The sequence below is a fragment of the Rattus norvegicus genome, chromosome 1 (genome assembly GCF_021556685.1).
Source record: "Rattus norvegicus strain SHRSP/BbbUtx chromosome 1, alternate assembly SHRSP_T2T, whole genome shotgun sequence".
Taxonomy (NCBI): domain Eukaryota; kingdom Metazoa; phylum Chordata; class Mammalia; order Rodentia; family Muridae; genus Rattus; species Rattus norvegicus.
The window spans coordinates 142,012,458-142,038,594 of NC_141534.1; the positions used below are offsets into that span (position 1 = coordinate 142,012,458).

Consider the following 26,137-nt stretch of genomic DNA (forward strand, 5'->3'; position numbering starts at 1 on the left):
ACTGCAGAGCACTCTCATTCTGTTTCACGGGAATCTCTCTTGCCTTTCTGCTCTTTCCCTCTCTCAGTGTGGTTTTCTGGGGGGTTAGGGGAGACAGAAGAAAGCAAAAGAACAGTACTATTTAGGTGGCAGAAGTGGGGGGAAGGGATACGTGATGGCAAATAGCAAACTAATCATATGCGTATTAAAATGTGATAATGAAAACCATTAGTTTATACTTAAACTAATAAAGAAGGGCTGGAGAGACTCGGTGGTTAAGGACACTGATTGCTTTTGGAGAGGACCTGGGTTTGATTCCCAGTACATGAGTGGTGACTAACAGCCATCCCTAACTCCAGTTCCAGGGCATCCACTGCTCTCTTCTGATTTTCACATACATCAGGTTTGCACTTGGGGCACATATGTATTCTATACAGGTAAAAATACTCAAAATAAAATTTTAAAAATCAAATCAAATAAAAGGAGTGCTAAAAATATGTAGTGTCATACAACTTAGTTGAGCTTATATGAGGTAAGCTAACTCAGTTCAGGCTTCTTAATTTGTAGACACTATTTTTATATTTCCCTTCTCTATGATTTATTTGACTTGAGAGTTATTTGTCAGGCAGTGACTATTTTATCCCATTTCCTATGAGGAAGTACTAGAAATATGACTGAGAACTGAGGGACTGAGTCTAAGAGAATCTTCATAAGATCAACAGTAACCAGAGAAACATGCACAAACTGTGTGTTAGGACAGAAACAAGTAGAATGCTTCATTCGGGCCAGTGCTCAGAGGCCAAGAAGATGTCTGTCTATATGAAGGATGAAGGAAGAGTTCTAGAAATAATGAACAAAGTCTCTGGGAAAGAGAGAAACTGATGGATACTTCCTGAAAGGTGGGAACATTCTGCATAGCATGCAGCAAGTTAATTATAAAGAAACTGGAGCCAGAACTGATGTGCAAAAGCAAGCAGCCGTGGTGAGAATCCTTCCCTCTTTGCTTTAAAAGATCATTCCGGCAGTGTGGGGATGGGTATATTAGGCTGCCATTATGGCTTTGTGAAGTAAAATTAGGAGAGAATAGATAGACACTAAGACATACGCATGGGATGTTTGCAATCTTAATCATCATCCCTCTTCACATACAAGAAACAGGTTAGAGTGGTAGTACTTCCCCTTGTTGTCACCCTTCATAGGTAATCAATGATGGGATGCAGACCAAAGTCAGACTCCTCACAGCCAGTGCATTGTCTTGCTGTCCTAAGGCTCCCTTGAGTTGGCCCATTCCTTTTATTATATGAGTATATACACAGAGGCAGTCACACACACACACACACACACACACGTATATGATTTTTTATTGTAGACTTGTATTGCAAGAAATCTTAGACATTCTGTTGGTTAATTCTTTGCCAATATGGGAATTCTTTTTATGACACTTTGGATAGGTGCACGATATCCAGAGTTCATTTTGGCTCACAATTTGTAGCAGGTTTTTCCCTATAATTCTTTTGCCTCTTCCTCTTCCTCCCTCTCAGTGGTGTTCTCCAGTTACTTTCACATTATTTTGAATTTCAGTATTTTCTATTAGCATTTTAAAGTTCATTTGAGGGACTGAGAAATGGTTCAGTCAATAAAGTTCCTGGGCTTAGGTCCCTAGAGTCTGTGTAAATGTCAGGTGTGGCGTGCACACTTGTATTTCCGTGCTATGGAGATGGAGACAGGAGAATTCCTGAGGCTTGCTGACTAAGCTAACTGACAAAGATCAGTAAGTTCAGTGAGAGATTGTCTGAACTGTAAAATAGAGTTTGATGAAGGAAGATACCAGCAGTGCCCTCTGGCTTCCTTACCTGTGTGCAAACATTCCATTGGATGCATGTACCACTTTAAATACTCAGGTGATCCTCTATACATTCTCACCATACTTTTACATAGAAGTTTACAAAGTTGTTCATTTTTCATCTTATCAGTTTACCTGTGCATACAGACAGAATGAGATATCATAATCTTATTTTTAAATGTAATAGATTTTTTTAAATGATTTTACTGTCTTAACTCTGATTGGCATTGAACTTGTTATATAGCCCAAGTTGATTGGAACTCACAGAGTTCCACCTGCTTCTGTCCTTTCAGTGCCAGGATTAAAGGTGTGGGCCATCATGTCTGGCTTTAATAGATATTTCTTGATTGAAATGAATTGACGTTTTATAAATACAAATTTTAAGATTTAAGATTTGTAAATACAGATTCATAAGCCTTGTGCTAACATAATTTTAATTAACTTTAATGTAAAAATAACTAATAACTTTAATGTAAAAATACAGAAATGAAATACAGCAGTAATCTCAAGGTTTAGATTGTGAACCTTTTGCTTTGTTACTCCATACTTAGAACTCCAGTTCCTAACCTTTGACATTCAAATAATTCCCTCTGAATTAGCGTCAGCATTCCCCATTTGTGCTATATACCTGTACTTTCTATGGCTTACTCTAAATTCCAGTCTACATTGTTTATCACTTCTGTATAATTTCTTGTCCGACTGTCTGCCTATAAGAGTCAAGGTCTCAGTAGCCCAAACTAGCTTGAACTCACTACATAGCTGAGGTAAATTCCTAATAGTCCTGCCTCCACTCCCCAGGTGCCATGACTACAGCCCTGACTCTGTTCCAGGCTTTCTGAAATGTCTTAGAAACAACAGGGCCTAGCTGGATAGTCTTCCCCTGATCTCCCAACCAAGGACACTACTCATCCTTGGTTGACATCCCTTTTCCTTTGCATGTGACATTTCTCCCCTGCCTCCTCATTCTCTTCTCTTTCATGGCTTCTGGCTCTTTGGATAAATGGTTTGTTAGTATGAATCATGTGTTTAAAATGGGATATGAGGGGCTGGGGATTTAGCTCAGTGGTAGAGCGCTTACCTAGGAAGCGCAAGGCCCTGGGTTCGGTCCCCAGCTCCAAAAAAAAAAAAAAAAAAAAAAATGGGATATGAAATAACTTTGTTGGCAGGGCCCTTTGGTACCAGCGTGCCCTTCCCCATTGTTCTACAAGAAGTCAATGTTGACTTCATGTGTTGACTGATGAGAACCTTCCATAGCCAGACTGAGGCTATGGCAAATGAGCGCATTCTTAGAAGACTGCAAGTGCTGTGGCTTACTCCCACACTAGCATACCAGAGAGGAGGGGCCCATCAGTGTGTGACCAGACGGAAATGTAAGATTGGTGCCTGATTTAAGGTGACTTTAAGATCCAGTGTGTCTAGCAGTTTAATAAGTTTGAGTACCTGGAAAAACACAAACCTATTATTAATAGTAACATTAATCTTAATGTTACTGAAAATTTAATGAAAGCCAATTTCGTAGCTAACAATTCAGAATGCTAGTTTAATGGTCACAGGATTTCTAAGTGTTTTCTTTATGACAATAAAAATACTTAGAAAATGGCAGTCCCCTCTGTGTGCTCATTGCTTAGATAGGCCATACAGTCTCATTAGCTGAAACTCAGAAGGAATAGTCTGTCTCTCTGGCCCTAGGAAGGCTTAGCAAAAGCCTTTCCCTGAAAAATCTGCATCCCTTAAAAATTTGAGGGCAGATTAGAACAAAACTGAAGGACATGCAGAGGTCAGGACTAATGGCAGCCAGCTGTAGTTTCTCAGGTGCAGTGTGTTTACCTGATGGGATTTTAGGTCAGACCTTGGCATACATATTCAGGTGGTGGATTTTTGCTTCCTTTCCTTCAGCCTTTATCTTTGGATTGCCTAAAAAGGTTGCAGAGGAAATAAATATTTGTGATGCCTGGGAAGACTGGATGTTGCCATAGCCTGTATTATTAGAATGTTCAGTTACAGTCAGTAGCACGGACACTGCCAGAAACAAGACAAAAACATGTACCTCTATTGTCAAACTGGTAGATTCTCAGGATGGGTGGTTCTGGCTATCACAGAGGTCCTGGGCTACACTGAAGGAATGAAAAGAATACCAGACTGGGTCTGACATTTGTTACAATGTGCCTTTCATTATCCTGTACTCTGTATACTGCAACTCACTAGAACCTTGGAGTTCTGAGTGGTATCTATCTGAGCTGGGGTTTGTGGCAGTACCTATAGGCAAAGCAAAAAACATTTTTTTAATGTTCTGAGTGACTTCTGTCTCCAAATGATGCAGGTATTAAAATCTATTTCTAACTTTTACCTACCTCAGTAAAGTTTCTGAATCACCTTGGACTAGTCTCTACTTCTCCTATTCACTGAGTCACTTGTCCACTCTGTATTTTATTCATAGCTCTGTGGTTACACGAGAGCAAAATCTATGTGGGCAATCTCATTATCATTATAGCATGTTCAATTTTTATTAACCACCCAAATGATCGCAGTGTCCACAGTGATCTGAACTTTTCGCTTAACCTACTCAGAATTACATTTTTTTAAAAATACCAACAAAAAAAGTATAGTGCAAGCAACCAGTTTCTTTTTTTTTTTTTTTTTTTATTAACTTGAGTATTTCTTATATACATTTCGAGTGTTATTCCCTTTCCCGGTTTCCGGGCAAAATCCCCCTCCCCCCTCCCCTTCCTTATGGGTGTTCCCCTCCCAACCCTCCCCCCATTGCCGCCCTCCCCCCATAGTCTAGTTCACTGGGGGTTCAGTCTTAGCAGGACCCAGGGCTTCCCCTTCCACTGGTGCTCTTACTAGGATATTCATTGCTACCTATGGGGTCAGAGTCCAGGGTCAGTCCATGTATAGTCTTTAGGTAGTGGCTTAGTCCCTGGAAGCTCTGGTTGCTTGACATTGTTGTACTTTTGGGGTCTCGAGCCCCTTCAAGCTCTTCCAGTTCTTTCTCTGATTCCTTCAACGGGGGACCTATTCTCAGTTCAGTGGTTTGCTGCTGGCATTCGCCTCTGTATTTGCTGTATTCTGGCTGTGTCTCTCAGGAGCGATCTACATCCGGCTCCTGTCGGTCTGCACTTCTTTGCTTCATCCATCTTGTCCAATTGGGTGGCTGTATATGTATGGGCCACCTGTGGGGCAGGCTCTGAATGGGTGTTCCTTCAGTCTCTGTTTTAATCTTTGCCTCTCCCTTCCCAGCCAAGGGTATTCTTTTTCCTCATTTAAAGAAGGAGTGAAGCATTCACATTTTGATCATCCGTCTTGAGTTTCGTTTGTTCTAGGGATCTAGGGTAATTCAAGCATTTGGGCTAATAGCCACTTATCAATGAGTGCATACCATGTATGTCTTTCTGTGATTGGGTTAGCTCACTCAGGATGATATTTTCCAGTTCCAACCATTTGCCTACGAATTTCATAGACTCGTTGTTTTTGATAGCTGAGTAATATTCCATTGTGTAGATGTACCACATTTTCTGTATCCATTCCTCTGTTGAGGGGCATCTCGGTTCTTTCCATTTTCTGGCTATTATAAATAAGGCTGCGATGAACATAGTGGAGCACGTGTCTCTTTTATATGTTGAGGCATCTTTTGGGTATATGCCCAAGAGAGGTATAGCTGGATCCTCAGGCAGTTCAATGTCCAATTTTCTGAGGAAAAGCAACCAGTTTCTTAGTATGTAAACACCTTGGCTATAGAGATAATTTTGGGGGAAGGAAAGGGTCTAATAGATGATGTAACATTGCTATGTCAGAAATACCTGTTAACTTTTGATCTCTTACAGCACATGTGACAAAAGTGTTGCCACACATGTGCCGTGCCTGGCATTATATCTGATCAACAGCAAGCATATGAAAATGCTTCTAACAGAGCCACACAGTGTAGCTTTTAGTTGCCATGAGAATGAGGTTGTGGAGGTGAAGAAGAAAACTGAGCGATGCAAACCTGTGTGCCGCATCAGGGGTTCCGAAATAGGGCAAGAGGAGAGAGTACTGTTTAAACCAGCTTCTCTGTCTCGAGAGCTTACTCACATGGTAAGCACAGTACTATCCACACTGGAATATGATATGCTTGGCATTGCTTTTACACAGGATGTGGTTGAAAGTGCTGATGCATGATTTAGTATTCTTTCTCTACTCGCTGCAACATGGAGATCGCCCTCTGGCTAATGGCATTGACCATGACTGGTAGCATCTGGCTCAGATTACTGGCTATAATTTTGGCTTTGTGGGATATATGTCAACTTTTGTTTAAATAAGTTTGCATCTCTTAACTGCTGTACACTCACTTTTTAATCTGTGATAAAATATACATAACTTACCCTTTTAACTACTTTTGGGTACACTATACAGTTCCATGTTATTTAGTTATACTTTTTTTTTTTTATAAGCATCACAACTAGAAAGATCAAAACATTTCTGTTTTTCCAAAGTGGAACTTCTCACCTGTTAAACAATAAGTCTTCATTCCTGTCCCTGGAAACCATCATTCTGCTTTCTGATTCTGCCTGCTCTGGGTCCCTTATGTAAGTGGAGTCATGCAGTATTTGTTTGTTTGTGGCTGACTGGCTGTCTTACATCACTTAGCATAACATCTGAAGTTTATACAAATTGTAAGATGCGTCAGAGTTCCTTTTTTAAGGCTAAATAACATTCTTTGTGACATCATATACTTTCGTTCACACGCCGACCCCCTGAGCTGTGCTAGCTGTTCAGCTATTATGAGTGGTGTTCCTCTGACCATGTGTGTAAGTACCTGTTTGAATCCCTGCTTTTATTCTTTGGGTGTATGACCGGAATTGAAATTGCCGAGCCAAGATAATTGTGGTTTTTAGGAATGTCTATGTTGTTTTCCCCAGTGGCTCTAACATTTTACATGGTTTCTACCAGCAGTTTTCAAAAGACTTCCAGTTTCTCTGCATTCCCAAATAACAGTATATGATTATGAAGTGATGGCCCATTCTGGTTTGCTTTGCATTTCCCCAATGTATACTTTTATGCTCTTTGTATTCATAGGAAGCCAGTGAGTTGAGCTGTCTTCAGCTAATCTCACCTGCAGATAATGTGTATCTAACCAAGTCTGGGTCTAGACACACTTTTGTAAACATACTGCCTCAACAGTGTGTGACCTTGTCGAGCCTTTTGTCAAACTGTTACATCTCAGAGTCAACATAATTAAAGCACCTATCATCATTTTTCATCTAAATTTTCTGCATCTTTTTATTGTGGATCCCTCCATGTCTCTCTTTTTCTGGATTCTACCTTTTCCCACAGTTTTCCATTTACGTCTTTTTCTGGATTCTAAAGGAAGCCTCCATGTGCTGCCACTAGGCCAGAGTAGTTCAGATTCCTCTTCTCTGGCCTTTGTCTTCCGTATCCCCACCTATTGTCCAGTTCCCATTTGTTTCTGTATTTCTATAGTGACTTTCTCAGTACAGTACTGAACTTTTTCTTAGTGCAAATACTTGTGAAAATCACTGGGCTTTTTTTGCTTCTAAATATCAGATGCAAAAGTCTCTAATATCTACATAGGCTCCAGCGCCCTGGGTTCTAATACAAATGGTGCCTGTGCCCAACAAAGGCACCATAGCTTCCCTTAGAGTCCTAACAGTCCTCTTACTCAAAGGGCTTAGGACCCCTCCCCTTCTCCCTTTCATTGAAAATATCTCTTTTTTCCTTACATAATAAATCATGATTATAGTTTTTCTCCCTCTATTCCTCCCAACTTCTCCCCACCTTCCCTCCCATCCATATTCACCTCTTTCTGTCCCACAGTAGAAAACAGTCTTCTAAGGAATTAAAAATGAGTTAAAAACTAACACACACCAGAATAGGGAAAAACAAGTAAACATAAGGAAAAGAGTCCAAGAAGAAAAGGCACAAAAAAACAGGTACAGATACGGAAATACACTCATTTGCACACTCCAGAATCACATAAAAATATTAGATTGGAAGCCATAATGTATAGGCAGAGGACCTAAAAGACAAAAAGAGAGAAGAAAATGTAAATAAAATGAAATTTAAATTAAAAAGTGATAAGATTTAAAAGGAAAAAAAAAAAACCCTAACAGGACATCATGTGACAGACTCCAAAGATACCGTTGGGAGTTGTCTTCTGTCGGTGTCTACTGCTAAGTATGCAGCCTGCCCTGAGCAGTTCGGCTCTCCAGTGAAACTCCCCTGGAGAAAACTGAGTTTGCATTCGCAATTAGCTGCCAGTTGGAGATGGCCTCTGGGTTAGGGAGCAGGGGCACAGCTACCTGCTTCACCCTCAGCACCCTGTCTGACACAGGCCATCAGGCCCTGTGCATGCTGCCTCAGTCTCTGTGAGGGCTGGGATGGGTCTTAACTGTTTTTGCTCTGTTTTTTTTTTCACTTGCGGCTCAAATTACAGACTGTTGTTAACTTCCGTGTGAGTGCTGGAAATGGAACCCAGATCCTGTGGAAGAACAGCAAGTGTTCATAACCATTGAGCCATCTCTACAAACCAGTAGCAGCCTTTTTATAGTTGATTTTTACTTCTCTGTAACAGCAGGCACAGTGGATATGGCTCCCCCTTTAGCTTATTGCTTCCTTAACTTCCTTAACGAATATCCCACAGTCCTGGGTCTTCTAGGTTAGTGCGTGTAGTGTGTATAATCTCTTCACGTAGCCCATCTGCTGGGGGGAGTGCGCACATGTGTGTTCACAATCATGCATGTCTGCCTGCCTGCCTGTCTGAAATATAACATTTGTAACTTGACCAAAAAAGATATATGTAAGGCTAGAATTTTTGTCCACAGTAATACATATTGTCTTGGTCGACACATAGTGCTTAGCCTATAGGATGCTAGGGCAAGCTTATTGACCACACTGAAACAATCTTCTCATGGAAACTCCCAGTTCTCGGAGGACAAGTTCTTTAACTTTCAAAGTTTTAAGATGTGGTATAGTCCTCGATCACAGAACGTGTTTAACTTTTTTTTTTCAGGGAAGAATAAAGCTATCTGTGATGAGCATCCCCTAGTACCTCATTTTTCAAAAACTAACAAAATGTATTATTTTACTTTAAAAGAAAAGCTTGCTTTAGGAGAGATGCAAGGCCACCTTGTTATTATGACAAGAAAAATCACAGATAAGAACAAAACATTGACAAAATGTGGCAAAATCGCTAAATGGTATAGCCCTCTTGGAAAACAACCCAAAGTTCCCAAAAAGTGAAATCTAAGTTACCATATGCGTAATTTAGCAGTCCATTTCTAGGTATATTCTTAAGGGAAATAAAAACATCTGGCCTCAAAAAAAAAGCTTGTATAAATCATGTGTGTAAAATGTTGATAGTATTATTTATTCATAGCAGCTAGAAAGTCAAGATGACCCAAATGTTTACAATTTGATGAATAGATAAGTAATTATGGAATATTATTTGGAATTAATGAAACACTAATACTACAACACAGATGAATATTGCATACATTTTGCTAAGTGAAAGAAATATCACAAAAGACTAACCAGTTATACACGTTATATTTATATAAAACAGTTATATTCATAAGACCTGTTTATAGTAGGCAGATCAGTGACGGAAGATGGCTAGTGCTTGTCTAGGACCAAGAGAAAAGGATTTAAATGTTGGGTTTCTGTTATTGCCCTGGCAGTGCTGTGAAATTAAATGATGGTGATGATTAGATAGCTCAGCAAATAGTCTAACCGATTAAGTTTACAGTCTAAATGACTTCAGTTTTGTGGGACAAGAATTTAAATAAAGATATTAAAATGCAAAATTTTACAGTTGCACATGCTCAGTTGCATGCATGTTCTCGTGCACACATACAAAATAAACACAGGCTGCATCCTGAGTTCTTTGGAAGAGGAAAAGAATGTAAGTGGAAGAGCGAGCGAATCCAGAGAACTTTTTTACATTTCTTTAAAAGACAGCTTTCGTGTAATAGATTTTGGTCATGTTTTTCTGTCCCCTAACTCCTCCCAGAACCTCAGCACCTCCCTACCCACCCAACTTTGTTTTCTTCCCTCTCTTTCCCAAACAGAAACAAAAACAGTATGACAAATAAAAACTGCTAAAACGAAGAGCCCACAAAAAGTGCAGCAATAACAGCAGGAAAGCATGGGGCTCATTTTGTGATGGCTACTACTCCTGAGCACTGGGCCTGCCCTGATTTATATACCCTGTGGCACTTAATTGAGGAAAACTAAGTTTCCTTTGCCAGCAGTTATCTATTGCAGATAGCTCTTCATGCACTTATCTCTCAGTGCTGGGACCCCGACTAGCTTGAATCTTTGCAGATCTTGTGCAATGGTGGCACTCTCTGTGAGTTCTTACACATTTAGGAAACACTGTTCCCCTGCACTCCTCCACCACCTCTGGCTCGTACAGTCTTCTTACCTCCTCTACCTCATAGATCCTGCACCTTGAGGGGTTTGATGAAAGCATCCTCTCTAGGGCTAACTGCATCCGAGTCTCTTACTTTCTGTACACTGTGCAGTTGTAGGCTCTGTTGATTCCCATCTACTACAAGAAGCTTCTCTGGTGAGGGTTGAACGAGGCACTGTCTATGGGTGCAGCAGCATACCATTTGCCATTTCATGGCTATATATTTTAGCAGAGGAATAGTCGTAGGGTTTTCCCTGAGCCCTTGATTCCCTAGACCTATGTTCCTGACCTCTAGCACTATCAGGTTCCGTCCGTAGAACAGACCTTAAGTAAGTGCAGCCATTTGTGTCACTGTTTCACCAGTGTATGGCACAGGCAGATAGCTGTTGTAAGCCTCGGGGTTTGGAGCCAGCTACCCTGATGCTTGCCTTCTCTCATAGCGTGAAGAGAACTTTCCAGCACCCTAAGCGTTACTTGGGAATGCTAGGCATGAAGCTTCCATCTAGAGTTTAGCTAAAACTGTACAATCTTGGGGTTTGGTTTTTCAAGACAGGGTTTCTCTGTGTAGCCCTGGTTGTCCTGGACCCTTTGTGGACCAGGCTAGCCTCAAACTCATAGAGTTCAACCTGCTTCTACCTCCTGAGTGCTGGAGTTAAAGGTGTATGCCACCATGCCCACCTTCTAATTTTTTTTAATACTGACAAGTATTAAACAAGAAAGGGAGAGAAAGACATATACAGAAACTTCTTGTACCTGTCTTAGCAAAGTGAACTCATTATAGTAACCTATGCCTCCCTATGTCAACTGCAATGATTATTAAACAATTATTAAATAAAATTAGAATATAACCATAAAATAAAAGTTAAGAAACTTTAGAAAAGTTGAAAGGAATATTAGTTTATGATCATTCAAGTATAATTGCTCACTTAAAATTCAGTCAAATTAGAATTTTTTTTTTTGCTACAAAGGGATGATTATTTTGCCATATTCAGTACCTATTTGTTTTCTAAAATTAATAATACTGATTGTTTTAAAATGTGGGGTAGTTGTGAAACTTTAGCTTTCTTAAGCTAGTAAGTTAACTTGTGTCTTAATAGGACTGTTTGACATACACTCACCCTTCGAAAGCATCTAGAGCAAAAGGGTCAGTCACCAGACCTGCAGACATGCATGAGGCTTCTGGAAGGTTTCCTAACACTAGTATTTCCTCACCACATAATATATTCTCTTAAAGAGATTCTATTTTACCTTAATTTTGTTTTCATTCTCATGAGTTGTTGCACAGTGGAGTGATGGCTAAATGTAACATAGCATTGCTTAGCCTGAGAGAAACAGAGTTTAGTGAGTGCATATTCAAGAAGAGTGTTTCCTTTACATGTCGGCCATGGAGCAGAGTTGATCTTGAAAAGGGTTAAAATTTGAAGACACAGGCTTTGCCAAAATATTGGCTGACAAGGTCACCGGGAGCCCTGGAGAGGGGAGCGGCATAGTTCAGGGAGACAGACCCGCTTCCATGTTCTTCACGCTGATGTTTGCGACTGCGCTCAACTTTGTTATTTATGTCATCTACGTTTATTTCAGTGTTTCTGCCACCTCTGTTATACTAAAGGGCAAAGGACTTTTACGTTTCCCACTTCAGAATTTACCTCCATGCTGAGCTATGAGAGCTTTGATTGCTAACAGAGAAACATCTCACAGTAAAAATGACATACAGGTTAAAAAGTTAGAAAATTCTCCACGCCACTACTTGGAGATTTTTGTTTGTTTGTTTCTTTGTTTTAGTTTGGCTTTACCGATTTTTTAAAAAGAAAGTCTGCCGAGGCTTGGAGAAGTGGCTCGGCAGCTCAGAGCACATAGTGCTCTCGCAGAGTTTGGTTCTCAGCACCCATGTCGGATCCCTCACAGTACCCTGGTCTCCTCGGGCACAGGCATTCACATGTACACACACAGCGTAGTAATAATCCCTTCAAGCTGTTGCTCTGAAGGATGAGGGCAATGTTTTGAAGTCACTGACTTTGGTTACTGCTAGCTGTACATGCCCAGGTCACCTTTGTGGAGAGGATCTTCTGTGTAATCCAGGCAAGCTACTGAAACTGCGTTCCACTTCGACCACTCGTTCTTGCTGTCTTTCTTTCTGTGCTAATGAAACAGCAGAGATGAGCAATTGGTGTCCATCTGATGTACCTAAACTTGCAGTTGCTCACAAGTAATTTATTTCTCCTGTTGTCAAAAATAGGAAGAAAAGGCCACGTCCTTCAGCAAAGTCCTCATTCAACTTGGTGTGCATTAAATACAATTATTTTTATCAGCACAGCAGTTCAATTTTTTTCACTAGTGACCACAAATATAATGGGTATATTTTATATTCTACAGGCCACTAAATAAAACCATGGCCTCTTCTGGCATTGTAATTATTCATCTATATAATAACTTATTTGTGTTATTCAGAATTTCAATTTAATTTCAGTGGGATTAAAAGTTAAAGTACTGATAGAAACTATTTTGTATGTTATACTTTTGAGGGTCTAATTTATACGCAAAATATCCACTGGTATAGGGATATAGTTGAGCTGTAGATCGCTTGAATATCAGCCACAGTGCCCTGCATTTGATCCTTATCACCAGGATACACACACATACCCACCCATTTTATTTTTGCATTTTGGTGAGTTTTAATAAATATTATATAGTCACCACTCTATAACACAGAAGTACATTGATTCGGCTCAAAAGTTCCTCTGTCTTACCTCCTCTTCTTCTCCCTGCTAATCACTAATATGTCTTTTGGTGCTGAAATTTTACCTTTTCTAAAATGACATACAGATTAAAAACATACAGTAAGTAAGCGTCTGCGTCTAGTCTTTGCCATCTGCCTTTCAGCATAAAATTATCCGTGTTGTTTTAATCAGTAGATCATTCCTTACAAATGTTGCATCATATGGATGTAAGACAAGTTATTTCTGTCAGTCCGAGTCTATCATGAGTTAAGCTGCCATTAAAAAGTCTTAGTACAGAAATATGTTTGGGCCTGGAAAGATTGTTCAGTAGGTCAAGGTACTTGCCGACAAGGCTGATAACCTGAGTTTGATAACAGGGATTTATATTGTGGTATAAGGGAACCAACTGCCTCAGGTATTTCTGACTAATACACACCATGGCATGAGCACGCATGCCACACACACACACACACACACACACACACACACACACACACACACACACAGAGAGAGAGAGAGAGAGAGAGAGAGAGAGAGAGAGAGAGATGAAGGATCTTAAAGGAAAGATTTTGCTTTTATTAGTAATTTTAACCCATTGCTGGGTAAAATATGAGTGTTGTTTGACATTGCAGATGCTGCTAGCCTAGTTTGTAAACTTTGACTATCCTTTCACATGACATTAGTAGTATGTCCATGTCCCCATTACTTTACATTCTGGCAAACACTTTGTACTCTTAGTCTTTAATCTTAGATGTTCTAGTGGACATATATTTGTATGACTATGAGGTTTATTTTAATTTTTTTATGTATGCCATGTGCATGCAGGTACCCATCCCCCAGAGGCCAGAAGAGGCCATCAGAGTCTCTGGAACTGGAGTTCCAGGCAGTTCTGAGCTGCCTGACATAGGTTTCCTCTGAAAGGGCAGCGGGCGCCCCAACCCACTGTTCAGTCTTCCTTACTGTTTCCGCTTCTATTCTGTTGAATGGCACTGCTAGGACTGCTTTCCTGTGTACATCTTATATCCATTCGTGCTGTTACTTAGTAAGCTGCTTACTCTCCTCCCCTGCCTGTTGGTTCGCTGTTGAAATAACTTGGCATCTTTTGTCAAATTAAGTAACTAACTTCAGTTCTTTTCCACTGACCTTTATTCTGTTTTATACCAGTATAAAATCACTATATTGGTTTGATTCATGTGACTCTTAAAGTCCTGCTTATGGTTTTAGGGATATAACTGTTAGAGTTTCTGATTTGTCCCCATGGTGTAAATGTTATTCATTTACACTTTTCCCTATCTGAATGTCTTGGTCCTGCTACAAATACCATAGCTTTTGTTTTCAGTTTCAGGTTCTTCGTATCTTCACCAGAACATAAAACTAATACTGATTTGGAATTCTGCCTCACAACCCTCAGGCACTTGCTCTAGTAGCATTTTGGTTGCTTGGAATTCTCTATGTAGACAGTTAGGTCATCTCTGAGAAGTTTCACTTCTTCCAGTGGCATGTATTGTGTTTCTTTTCTGTTCAGTGCACTAAGTAGCCCGCCAGAGCAGTACTGGATAGAAGTGGGATGGGGAGGTTCTTCAGTCTTGGTCTTGATTTCACACTAATGTGCTTAGTCTTCTTATCATTGGAAATGATAAATGATGTTGACTGACTATAGGGCTGTCTTGCTGCATTTAAGAAAGTCTTATCAGGTTGAGCAGTTTTTTTCTGTTAGTGTTCTGATAATTTATTTTAACAGATACCAGGTTTTACCAAGTTGTTTTCCTTGGTATGTGGGTTGGTAGACCTAAATTGAATTTTTAAATTGGTTTTTTTTTTTGAGACTATAATGTATTTATATCATTTTCACCTTCCCTTTCCTCCCTCCATCAATTGCTGTTACATATATATTTTTCTTCTGCAACGCTACGTACGATAACCTTTTGTTCTTAGAATTAGCCCACTCGTTCACGATATGCTTATCTTCCACATGTATTGCTTAAGTCAGTTTATCAAAAATTCTGCTGGTGATTCTGCACCATTCCTAAGAGTGATCAATGTTTTTCTGCCTTTATCTGGTTTTGATGTTGGAGGCTCAGGAAACAAACTGTGAGTGGTTGTTTATTTGTCTGTTTCCTAAATGTGTTTGCGTAAAATTTGTGTTATCGCTTCCTTAAGTGTTTGTGGGATTCCCCAGAAAGCCTCTTTGCCTGGGGCTCCCCTTGAAGGAAAGTTCTAAACCACAAATTCGGTGACTTAAATGAATACTAAAGTTACTTATATCATTGTAAGCAAATTTTGATCATTTCTTTAGACTTAATGAACTTTACACAAAAGTTTATAGTGATTCGTTATTATCCTTCCCATGTGAGACCCTGTGGTTTCCCACTTGTGGTTCCATCTCGTAGCGCGCGGGTAGCTTATAACCTTCCTCATCAGAGGAGCTTCGCTTTGACGATACGATCGCCCAGCTTTTCTGACTGTTGAAACTAGACATGTTCATGCTTTCTGAGTCACTCATTTCTGTTCATTCTAGGGGTGCTTTTTTGTTTGGTTGGTTTGTTTTTGTTCGTGTGTGTGTGTGTGTGTGTGTGTGTGTGTGTGTGTGTGTGTGCAGGTTTTGGATTAATGTACTATCTTGATTCTTTCCCCTTTATTGAAAATAGATTTTTTTTCTTACATAACATGTTCTAATTATAGTTTCCCCTCCTCTCTAATTACAGTATCTCTTCCTCCACTCCCCTCCAGATCCACCCCCTTCCTGTCTCATAGAAAACAATCAGGCCAATCCTTTGGTGGTGGCCTTCAATCCCAGCATTCCTGAGGTAGAGGCAGGTACATCTCTGAGCTCAAGGCCTGCAGAGTAAGTTCCAGGACAGCCGAGTCTTGAAAAAAGAAACAAAATATATTAAAAAAGAAAAAAAAAGAAAAACAAAACAAATATTTTCCTATATGATAATAATGAGACACAACAAAAGCTAGCACACTGGGATAGGACAAAACAAACAGAAGGAAAGAGCCCAAGAGAAGGTGCAAGAATATAGATATCATCTGCACATTCCAATACCCTATGAAAACACTAAACTGGAAATCATAGCCTATGACCAGAAGACATGTAGGGTAAAAAGAGGGGAAAATACATATAAATAAAATAAAAATAAACAGTAATAAAACATTTTTTAAATGGAAAAATTTGTGACATTCCATTTTGAGACAAGGGACCTCCAAAAATGCCATTGCGCTCATTTTCTGCTGGCCACCTGCCACTGGATATGCAGGCCATCCTTAAGAGTGGTCTCTTTCCAGTGAGACTCCCTGGAAGGAAAATAAATTTTTATTTGCAAATGGTTATCAATTGGAGATGGCTTCTGGAATGGGGGCATGTGTCCACTTCATTTAGCTCTAGGACGCCATCTGATGCAGACCTGTGCAGGCCCTGGGCATGCTGCCTCAGTCTCTATGGGATCATTTGTATGCCAGCCCTGTTGTATGGAGAAGGCCTTGGTATTTTGTTATCCTCCATCCCCTCTGGTTCTTACACTTTCCAGCCTTCTCTTCTTCCAAGTTCCCTGAGCCCTTAGGGGAGGAATCTGATGGAGACATCTCTTTTAGAACTGAGTGTTCAAAGGTCTCTTACTCCCTGTTTAATGTCTGGCTGTGGGTTTCTGAATTAGTTCCAATTTGGAACAGGAGGAAGCCTCTCTGGTGATGGCTGAATAAGGCACTGATCTCTGAGTATAGCAGAATATCATTAGGACTCACTTTGTTGTTACTGTTTGTTTGTTTGTTTGTTTGTTTGTTTGTTTGTTTTTTCAAGACAGGGTTTCACTGTGTAGCCCTAGCTGTCCTGAAACTTACTCTGTAGACAGAACTCACAGAGATTCATCCACCTGCTCTGCCTCCCGAGTACTGGAATTAAAGGTGTGGGCCATCACCACTTAGCTTTACTTTTTGTTTTACCCTAGGTCCCTGGACTGTCTGGTCTCAGGTTCTTGGTTACCAAGCAGTGTGAGGAATTGGTTCTCTCTTATGGAGTGGGCCTTCAGTCATATCACATGCTGTTGATCCCTTACTCCCACAAACTTTGTGCCACCATACATTAGCAGATCTTGTAGGCAGGATGCCATCATCAGTCCAAGGTTTGTGTCTGGGTTAGTGTTTCTCTTTCTCCTGGAACGTTTTTAGTGAAGCATTTTTAAATGTTACATTTTTGTTCTAAGCACTGCAATTAGTGATATCCCACAAATTTTTATTCAGAAGTTTTAATTTGTATTCAGTTCAACATATTTTCTTTTAACATTTCTTAGATGAGGGGTAGGATACTTAGTAGTTTTATTTGCAAAAATGTTTTCTTTATCTTTTCATTTTTAAAATCTGTGTGGGATTCCAGTCCTTTGATTTGGGTTTCTGGTTTAGTAGTGTTGTAGTTAAAAAAGCAAACCCTTTTTGTGATTTTAATCCTGTTAAATATGCAGATGTTTTATTTTATTTAGAGTTATTTGGTGTATCCTATATGAACATCTTACATGTACTTGTTAGGAATGTGCCCTGCATGCCCTGTGTCCTGTGTGTCAGTGAGGTAGGATCATCGGGTGTCTCTGAGGTTTTCTAGATCTTGTGTCTACTTGTTCTGTCAGTTAGTGAGAACAGTGTTGACTATTTGATGTTAATTAAAGACACGTACTACTTAATTAAACTAGGAAGTTGTAAGGATAAGGTAGTTGAGCAGATGGATTCCCAAGTCGTGCACACTGACTCCCAGTGCCATTCCTGCTATGTTTTGGGCAACCCTCTTTGGTTTAATAGAAACTTCTTGTAGCTATTATGATCATTTGATGAGAAAAATGAATGCTGAATTTTTAACATGGCACCTGGTGTATAGTTATTCTTAAATAGGAATTATTTCGTATTTTTAAAATCCTCAAATTGTGTGTACTTTTCAAAATTGCAAGTTATAACATCAGATAAGTATTTTAGTATTTTCTCTCTTTATTTGTTAATTTCTTTATTCCACACTTGTTCTGAACTGTGGCCTGCATTTTGTAGATCTTTTCTCATTTATGTCACACACCATGATTACTGACAGTCTGTGCACAACTTTCAGCTGCATGTAGACTGCCTTATTTTTATTACAGTAGAGTTCTGTTTTCTTTCCTGGCATAACTTCACCTATCTTACAATAAAATACTAATAGTCAGAAGGTATGAACAATATATAGATTTTTTTTTCTGGAGCTATGAAGTTCCGTATTGTCTGAAACAAATTATTTATGTCTTCCAGATCAACCGAGAAAGCTGGTGTGCCATAGAGCCCTGCCCTGAAGCAGCATCTCTCTTAGCTTCCAAACAGAGCTCAGGTATGCATGTCCATAGTCCTGCTCTCTGAGATATTGCTGTGATCTGCCTTTCTTGAGTGCGTTATACAGCAAACTGGGAGAAGACATGGGGGCAAGGGAGTGGATGGATAAGCATTTGACTTCACAGTGAGATAAAGGCACAAGAGTTTTCCTTAATTTTATATTAGGAATTAATAGTAATTTTAGTAATTGTGAGGCTATGAGTTATTAATCATTTATAAGGGAAACCAGTGGTATAAAGTTATAAATTCATGTTGCTAGGACCGAACCTGTGGTTCTTATTTTTGGCTCTGCTGATGCAAAAACAAACAGAAACCATAGCTCTTGTTTTAAAGGGAATAAGAGGTAGTTTATTCTAGGACCAAATTTGAGTGATCATAGCTCAGGAACATGGATTCAGGGTACCCCAAATTCCATGTTCCAGTGTAGAAGCAGTTTCATAAAGTTTTTACAGCAATAAAACAAAGAAAACTATAAATCAAGACACCTTTTATATGGAACCAGAGAGAGAGGTGGCTACAGCAAGAAGGGTGATGCTCTGCTGTGAGTCCCAGATGCCTCTGATGATACTTTTAGCTTTGAAATTGATAAAAGGTAGTGGTCTGCTATATATACATTCCTAGTCAAATGGTATTAGTTCCAACATAGAGGGGGACAAGGAATGGCTATTCCAGGGGCTTAAGCTAAGCTAACCCAGACAAGGTAATTAATCACGGGACCTGCAACAGTCCAACTTCCCCATTCACTGCAGTCTGTCTTTGCAGATACAGCTTCAGTCCAGGAAACTTTGACAGCTATATACTGGAATCATCTGGGCAAGAGAACTTTGAAAATACATGATCCCTTGGTCTTGGCCTTAGTGGTTCAGATTTATTGGGTTGGGATGCAGGATGGACATCCATTAGAATCTTTAAGGCTCCTGTTATCCTGTGTAGGTAGAATTGTCAGAAGTCTTTAGTTACATGCCTATGATCTATCAGTAATAACAGATAAGATCTTGCCTGATAATAACACTAGTTAGGAGTCCTAACTTCACCCCATGTTTAGCCAATTCTGACATAAGATACATTCCCCAGTGTCTGGGTTCCACTGTCTTGTATCTGTAAAGTGTTACTGGGCTGCCTCACCGAGGGCTGTGACACAGACATCAATGTGAGTGGTGCTCTGAGCTCACTCCTGGGCTGGCTCCTGTACTGCTAAATGAGCAATAACTTTACACTGCTGAGTTCTTCAGTCCACTCCACCAACAAAGCCGCTGTTTACAGTTCTCAACTCCGACTGTCACAGAGGAAGTATTGAGAGCAAATGTGGAAAGTGTTTTCTTCAGTATTTTTCACACTCCTTGAGAGCGCTCAGAACATTATGTTATGATTGTATTCGGGGCTACAAATCCAAAGGTGTTGAAAGTAAAAGTATCCACACCGTGCTCTGGTGTCTGTAGCTCTCAGGACTTTTCTGAAAGTGTAGGTAGCCACCCCCGAATGAAAACTTCTGCCATGTAATTATTGAATGACGTCTTGGAATTTGAGCATTCATAACACAGAAAAACTTCTAGAAATCATGGCTCAGTTTATTCCTTTAAGGAACTGAATTTCTATTGTAGTCTTTGTCAGGACATAATTGTGCAAACTGTTAAAACATCTCTTTACACTATAACTCCCAGAATAAGTAGCTTGGTCATATATTAAGGATTTATGAAGCCTGAACTTTATTTAGGATACGTATCACATACCTGTAGTGTGCTACATGCTGGATGTCCAGTTAAAACGTTTCAAGTATGCTGTTAACTGTCGGTGTGACTCTAGGGTTTTGCTGATGGTCCCATGTTAGTGATAAAGAAGTGAAGACCTCCAGGGTCAAATACCTGGATTTTTCTTTTAAACAAGATCGATCTAAACATGCTAAAATCAGCATCCTCTGATTAACTTTAAACTTCACTATATTGCACTTCATTCATTAAGATGTGGGTGTAGGAAGACAGTAAGGATTCTATTTCTTTTGAAAATATCCCAGCATATATGACATGGGTGTACATTGTTTGTCTTTAGGGATCCCTACAACCCATGAAGGTCATGGTAGGGTTGTAATGGTTTATGGTTGCTCTCTTCCTGGATTCCTTTTTTCCCTCCATATTCTTCTTTCCTCCAAACAGTGTTTAACCTCACATATTAACCCTCTTCTTATCCCCGACTTGGTTGATAGCCTTGTGCTAGCTTGGCTTTATTTTGGGGGTAAGGCACTTATACCAGAGCTGAATCTATGGATGTTTTATGCGAGTGTCTCGTGTGGGTGTTTCGGCATAGTCTTTAGAGTGCCAGCTAGCCCTGTAGCAGCCCAGCAGTGTCTTTCAGCCAGTACCCCAGTTCCCTCTCAATTACAGCATGAAGGTTTTTGGAGTTTTCCAAGTAGCAAAAGGGGCAAGAATAGAAAAATCACAAACTCACCAACTGTAGTTTTTGTGTGCTGTATAGAATGGTTGTGAGGAGGGGTGGCTAGAATACCTATCATTTAGGGTCCTTTGAAGAAGCCATACTATTTCCATTGAACTAACATTCTGAAATTATACTCTAAATTCATAATTGTGACTGACATACTTAACTCATAGGTCCCGCCTCACTTGTTATGGTATTCCTTATAATTCTGCAATGAAATTATCTATTACTCTGCTCATTTATACCACAAGAGTGTGAATAACCCATTCTGCAAGCACACTCCAAAGGCCTTCCTGGGACCTAGCCAAATGCCTAACAGAAAGAGTAATTATATCAGTTAATATACCTAAAAGCTACTAATTAGACCATGTCTTTTCTAACTTTGTAAATATCTAAAATGGAGGAAAGACTGGGAAAGCAGAAGTAGGTGTACAATAGAAAATGACTGAATGTTGGTATGAAACAGAAAGTAAATTTAAAAAAATAGCTAATGGTTAAATAAATGTTCTTTTTCAGAATGCAGAAGCTTCATAGATGTTGGACTGGGCACGGAGTGTGCCACAAAAGAAGGCGTGCTCCAGAGAGAGTCAGGGAGTGATTCTGACCTCTTTCACTCACCCAGTGATGAAATGGACAGCATCATCTTCTCAAAGGTATTGGATGAACCTTCTACTCATTTTTGACCAGCGACTCTCCTAGTCTCATGTGGCCTCGCTTAACCCCTTTTTACTGTGGCTTTCCCCGTGTGCTCCATGTCGTATATGACTAGCTACTGAGTTGTGATCAAGGTAGCTGGTTCCATGAGTTTAAGCTTTTATTGGAGTCAAAAAGTGTAGGAGTTCCTTTAAAATAAACTAAGTCAGATGACAGTGAGCACCCTTCAGTGGTTAGGAAGGGACCACAGCTCAGACTGTATGATGTCATATACATAAACTAACCATAGAGTCATTCTGATTTATGTGTGAATGCCTGAAACTTACATCTAAGCCTGGTGAAATCATCCTTCTTCCAGACTGCTTAATTGGGACTTTCTAGATCGACAGTAGGGAACTTGGCCTTTTTCTCGAGTGAAGAGCTGGGGAAGATGGAGGTTGGGAGCCTGGGGTTGTTCCTGTTTGCCGCAGATGCTTCCCACAGCACAGAGGGCAGGTCATGCTGTACTCAGTTACATGCCACAAGTGCTTTTCCTAATAGTAAGGGCCGAAGGGACAGAAGTGTAGCAGCTGTGAAGGTGCGTCTCCCTGGTTTTGAAGTCACGCTGAGAGCAGCTTTATTAGTGGGTGACTCAGCTGTCCAACACAGTGAGTGTGATCCTCCCATGTCTTATCTGTTATGGTATAGAAATGATATCATAAAATTCAAGAATTCTGCTCTTCTCGCTTTGCCCATCGCCCCTCATCTTCCATTTGTCCTGCTCTAACACTTTCTACCCTGTTCTTTTGACTGTCTTCTGAAGGATCTTGAAAAGATTATGGCACAACCTTGGGATTTCTGTCTTGTCACTTGCTGACTAGGCATGGTGTCACATGCCTGTAATCCCAGCACTCAAGAGACTAGGGTATGAGGACTGTGAACGTGATGTGGTAATTCAGCCATCTCACAGGATTTAAGATGGGAAGATTTGCCTTTGAAGCAATATAGAAAAGGAAAATCAATGTTTTTTGTTTTACCTACCTTCCTTCTTCCCCTTTTCCTTCCTTCTAGTTAGAACTCAAAATAAATCCATTTCTTAAGTTACACTTCTAGGAAGGAGGGATATGTGCCTCAGTGCTCATGTAGAAATCAGGTTAAAAAATTCTAGCTTTAAAGTTGGCTCATAATGCCTGGAACTAGTAATAAATAGAAATTATCAAACAATTGTGTGCTTGTCTAACCTAATAGTAAAAAGACTTTAATATTTATTTTTATATTTAAGTATGTTTTGGGGGGAGGGGTTGCTTATGGAGGCCAGAATCCCCTGGAGCTGGCATTACATATCGTGTAAACTACCCAACATTTAATTCTGAGAACTGAACTCAGGTTCTGTGGAAGAGCAACAAACACTCTTTAACTGCTGAACCATCTCTCCAGCTTACCTTTTGTTTTTTGAGTTGAATAATCTTCCTTCAGGAAATATTTGCTTGCCTACCTCTTAGATATATAGCATGTGAACAGTTTGTTTTGGTATTACCCTCTCTGAGCAGAAGATGATTTATAAAAAGGACTTTTGCTAGATACTGCACATTTTTCCCCAGGGAGAATAGACAGATTTTTTAAAGCTGAAGCATATAACTCGGACAAACTTCTGCCTACATTGTAAACTCTGAGAGTGCTTTAGAGAAAAGACAGGCAGCGTGGATGAACTTTCACCTCCTCATGAATGCCTGGGAATGTCCAGATGGCCTGAGACCAGGTCAGGGTGGGGGTGGGGATGATCCCTCCGTTTCTTGTTCCAAAGCAGTGAATGACCAAGAGCCCTTGGAATAGCTACTTCTCCTAGCGTTGATAAAATTAAAGAGTCCTTGGAATAACTAATTTTCCTAGTGTTGATAAAACTAGGAGCTGGTTAATATTACAAGGCACTCATCTGAATATTTTTATATATGTTTATCTCATTTCATAAGTCCAACAACCAGGTTGGTTTGTTTGTCTGTTTGTTTGTTTGTTTGGTCCCTCTTACCAAACAAGGAATAGAGGTTTTGATTGGTGTACTGGCTAGTTTTATGTCAACTCGATCAGACTAGAGTCATTTGAAGAGAGAGAACCTCATTTGAGAACATGCCCCCTCCCAGATTGCCTGTAGCCAAGATTATGCTGCATTTCCTTAATTGGTGATTGATGGGGGAGGCCCAGCTCATTGTAGGTGGGGCCGATGCTGGGCTGGTGATCCTTGGTGCTGTAAGAAGGCAGGCTGAGCAAGCCTTGAGGAGCAAAGCCTGCAGGCAGTACTGTTCCATGGCCTCAGTGTCTGCTCCTGCCTCTGGGTCCCTGCCCTGTGTGAGTTCCCACCTGGACTCCTCTCTGTTGGACTGTCCTGTGGACATAGAGTAGCATAGTCTTTTCTCCCCAGGTTACTCGTGGTCATGATGTTCTATCACAGCAATAGAAACCGTAAGACAACTGGTGAACAAGTCTGTCTGAAATGACTGAATGACAGTAACACTGAGATTTGCATTGCGTTTGACAAATGTCTCTTCCCGGTTGCTTTACTTTCAGTTTCTTCGGCACGGCTCTAAAATCTAGTTAGTAGACAGACCCTCCCTCGATTCTGCTTTCCTAACGTCATTCTTCTCTGGCCATGCTTGCAGCCCGTGCCACAATGCCAGTGTTACTTCGTGTCTTCCCAGGGCCTTAAGTTCCGCTCTTTCAGTCTTCTGGGGCTTGGAGGGAATCTTTAGGCAAGTGTTGCAACAGGCTTTTCTGTGAACTGTGAGTGGTGCATTAGGTCACTTCCTGTAGCCATTTATTTATCTTTAGCCTTTTGGAGGTCTCTTTAACAGCGTGCACCTCCTGGGAAATGTGACTCTTCGGTGAGTGTTAAGAGCCTTATGTTTATTCTTACAAACATTTGCCTGTTCCTAAGGTCATTTTTACATCAGCAGCATAAATTTATACTTTGTTTTAAACTGAGATGAAATCCTATTTTTTTTGGGAACTATCTGACAAAGAAAATATGTAATCATAAAATATAGTTAGTATAGATAAATGATTCAGGACTTAAGATTCTTAGGTGGAATATTCTACATAAAAGCAAAACATGACTTGGGGCATGTCGTGAGTACTTAAAATGTTAGTTGTTTTTAAGACAGAAGTATGTTTCATATATAATATAAATAATAAATGCTAGCTGAATAAATGAAAGACTACTTATTGGCAGTATTAAACATTCTTTCAGGTATAATAACTTTATAGAATTTGTGGTACTTTTGTCTTTCTTGTGTTTAGCAATATAATGTTTGTCTTTATCTGTAGATATATATATATGTATGTATACACACACACACACACACACACACAGATACTAGAACTAAATAGACACCCCCTCCCCCAAATACTGTATTATAAAAACACAGGAAAAAAATAGAGCTGTTGAATTTTTTAGGGAGCACCCATCCATTTACCTTCCAGCTGCCGTCCGTCATTTTTTTATTATGTTTACTTACTGTATAGGTGTGTTCTGTTTACACCATTCTTCCTAAATTTAATGATACATTTCAAAACAAATTACATGGCATGTGTAAATTCTTAGAATCATTATTTTTGTATGGTTGATGGATTTAGGGGAGATACATTATGTATAAATATATTTAATTTATATATAAATTCTGAAAATTCTGGTTCTTCGAGACAGGGTTATTTTGTTTAGCCTTGGCTGTCCTATAACTTCCTCTGTAGATGAGCTGTCCTAGAACTCACAGAGATCCACCTGGCTCTGGGCACTAGAAGTGCAGGAATTAAAGATGTGCACTACCACTGCCTGGCTTTGATTGATGGTGGCTTGAGCGGTTATTTTTTTAAGACAGGGTTTCTCTGGGTAGACAAGGCTGTACTGGAACTTGTTCTGTAGACCAGGCTGACCTTGAAGTCTGCCTTCTTCTACCTCCTGTGTGCTGGAATTAACCATGCACACCACCACCACCTGGCTCAGTTGCTATTTTGGTTTTTTTTGTTTGTTTGGTTGGTTTTTTTTGGAGCTGAGGACCGAACCCAGGACCTTGGGCTTGCTGTGCAAGCGCTCTACCACTGAGCTAAACCCCCAGCCCTCAGTTGCTATTGATAAACACATCCAATACCTTTGTGACTTGGAGCTGCATGAACACATAGGCTGTATAAGCATAACCATGGAAAGTCTTTACATGGCATCCTTCTCAATGACCATTCAACCCTTCAGAAGGAGCAGAAAAGTTCCCCATCAGAGATGGTTTCTCTGATTGAGGATGCCATATGAATGGCATGTATAATATCACATAAACCGCATATAAATCTGAAGAGTATTGTTTCTCCACCACAGCCCAGGGAGTGACATTTGGAATTCAGTCACCCAAGAGACAGACTGTCTCACAAACTGACCATACTCTGGTATTCTCACTAGTGACGTATGAGAACCCCAGTTACTCTACGTCCTTAGTAACAAGCACAGTTGTTTTCATTGTTACTGTTTCTGGTATCCATGCAGTATTATCTCATTACGGTTTTGATTTGTATTTCCTGACAACCAGTGATATTAAACAGATTTTCACATGTCCATTGGCAGCTCATGTGTCTTCCTGTGTAGAGCATCTGTTCATATCTTTGCCCATTAAAATAATTGGATTATTTGTTGTTACCGAGGAGTGGGTGATATATATCCTGGATACTGCTTCTTTATTAGATTCATGATTTGCAAATATCTTCTCTTATATCATTTGCCTGTTCACTTATATAGAAATGTCTTGGTTA

At 40.0% G+C, this 26,137-nt stretch overlaps 1 protein-coding gene across 51 annotated transcripts in view; it reads left to right on the top strand.

The window, feature by feature from the left end:
• The window catches only part of Akap13 (A-kinase anchoring protein 13), a 305,582-nt gene that overhangs the window by 199,938 nt on the left and 79,507 nt on the right, over positions 1-26,137 (top strand). For all 51 annotated transcript variants that reach the window (XM_087655380.1, XM_087655383.1, XM_087655382.1 and 48 more), the window contains 2 exon segments: positions 18,212-18,287; positions 21,236-21,372. In XM_087655380.1, the coding sequence (XP_087511506.1) occupies positions 18,212-18,287; positions 21,236-21,372 (213 nt within the window).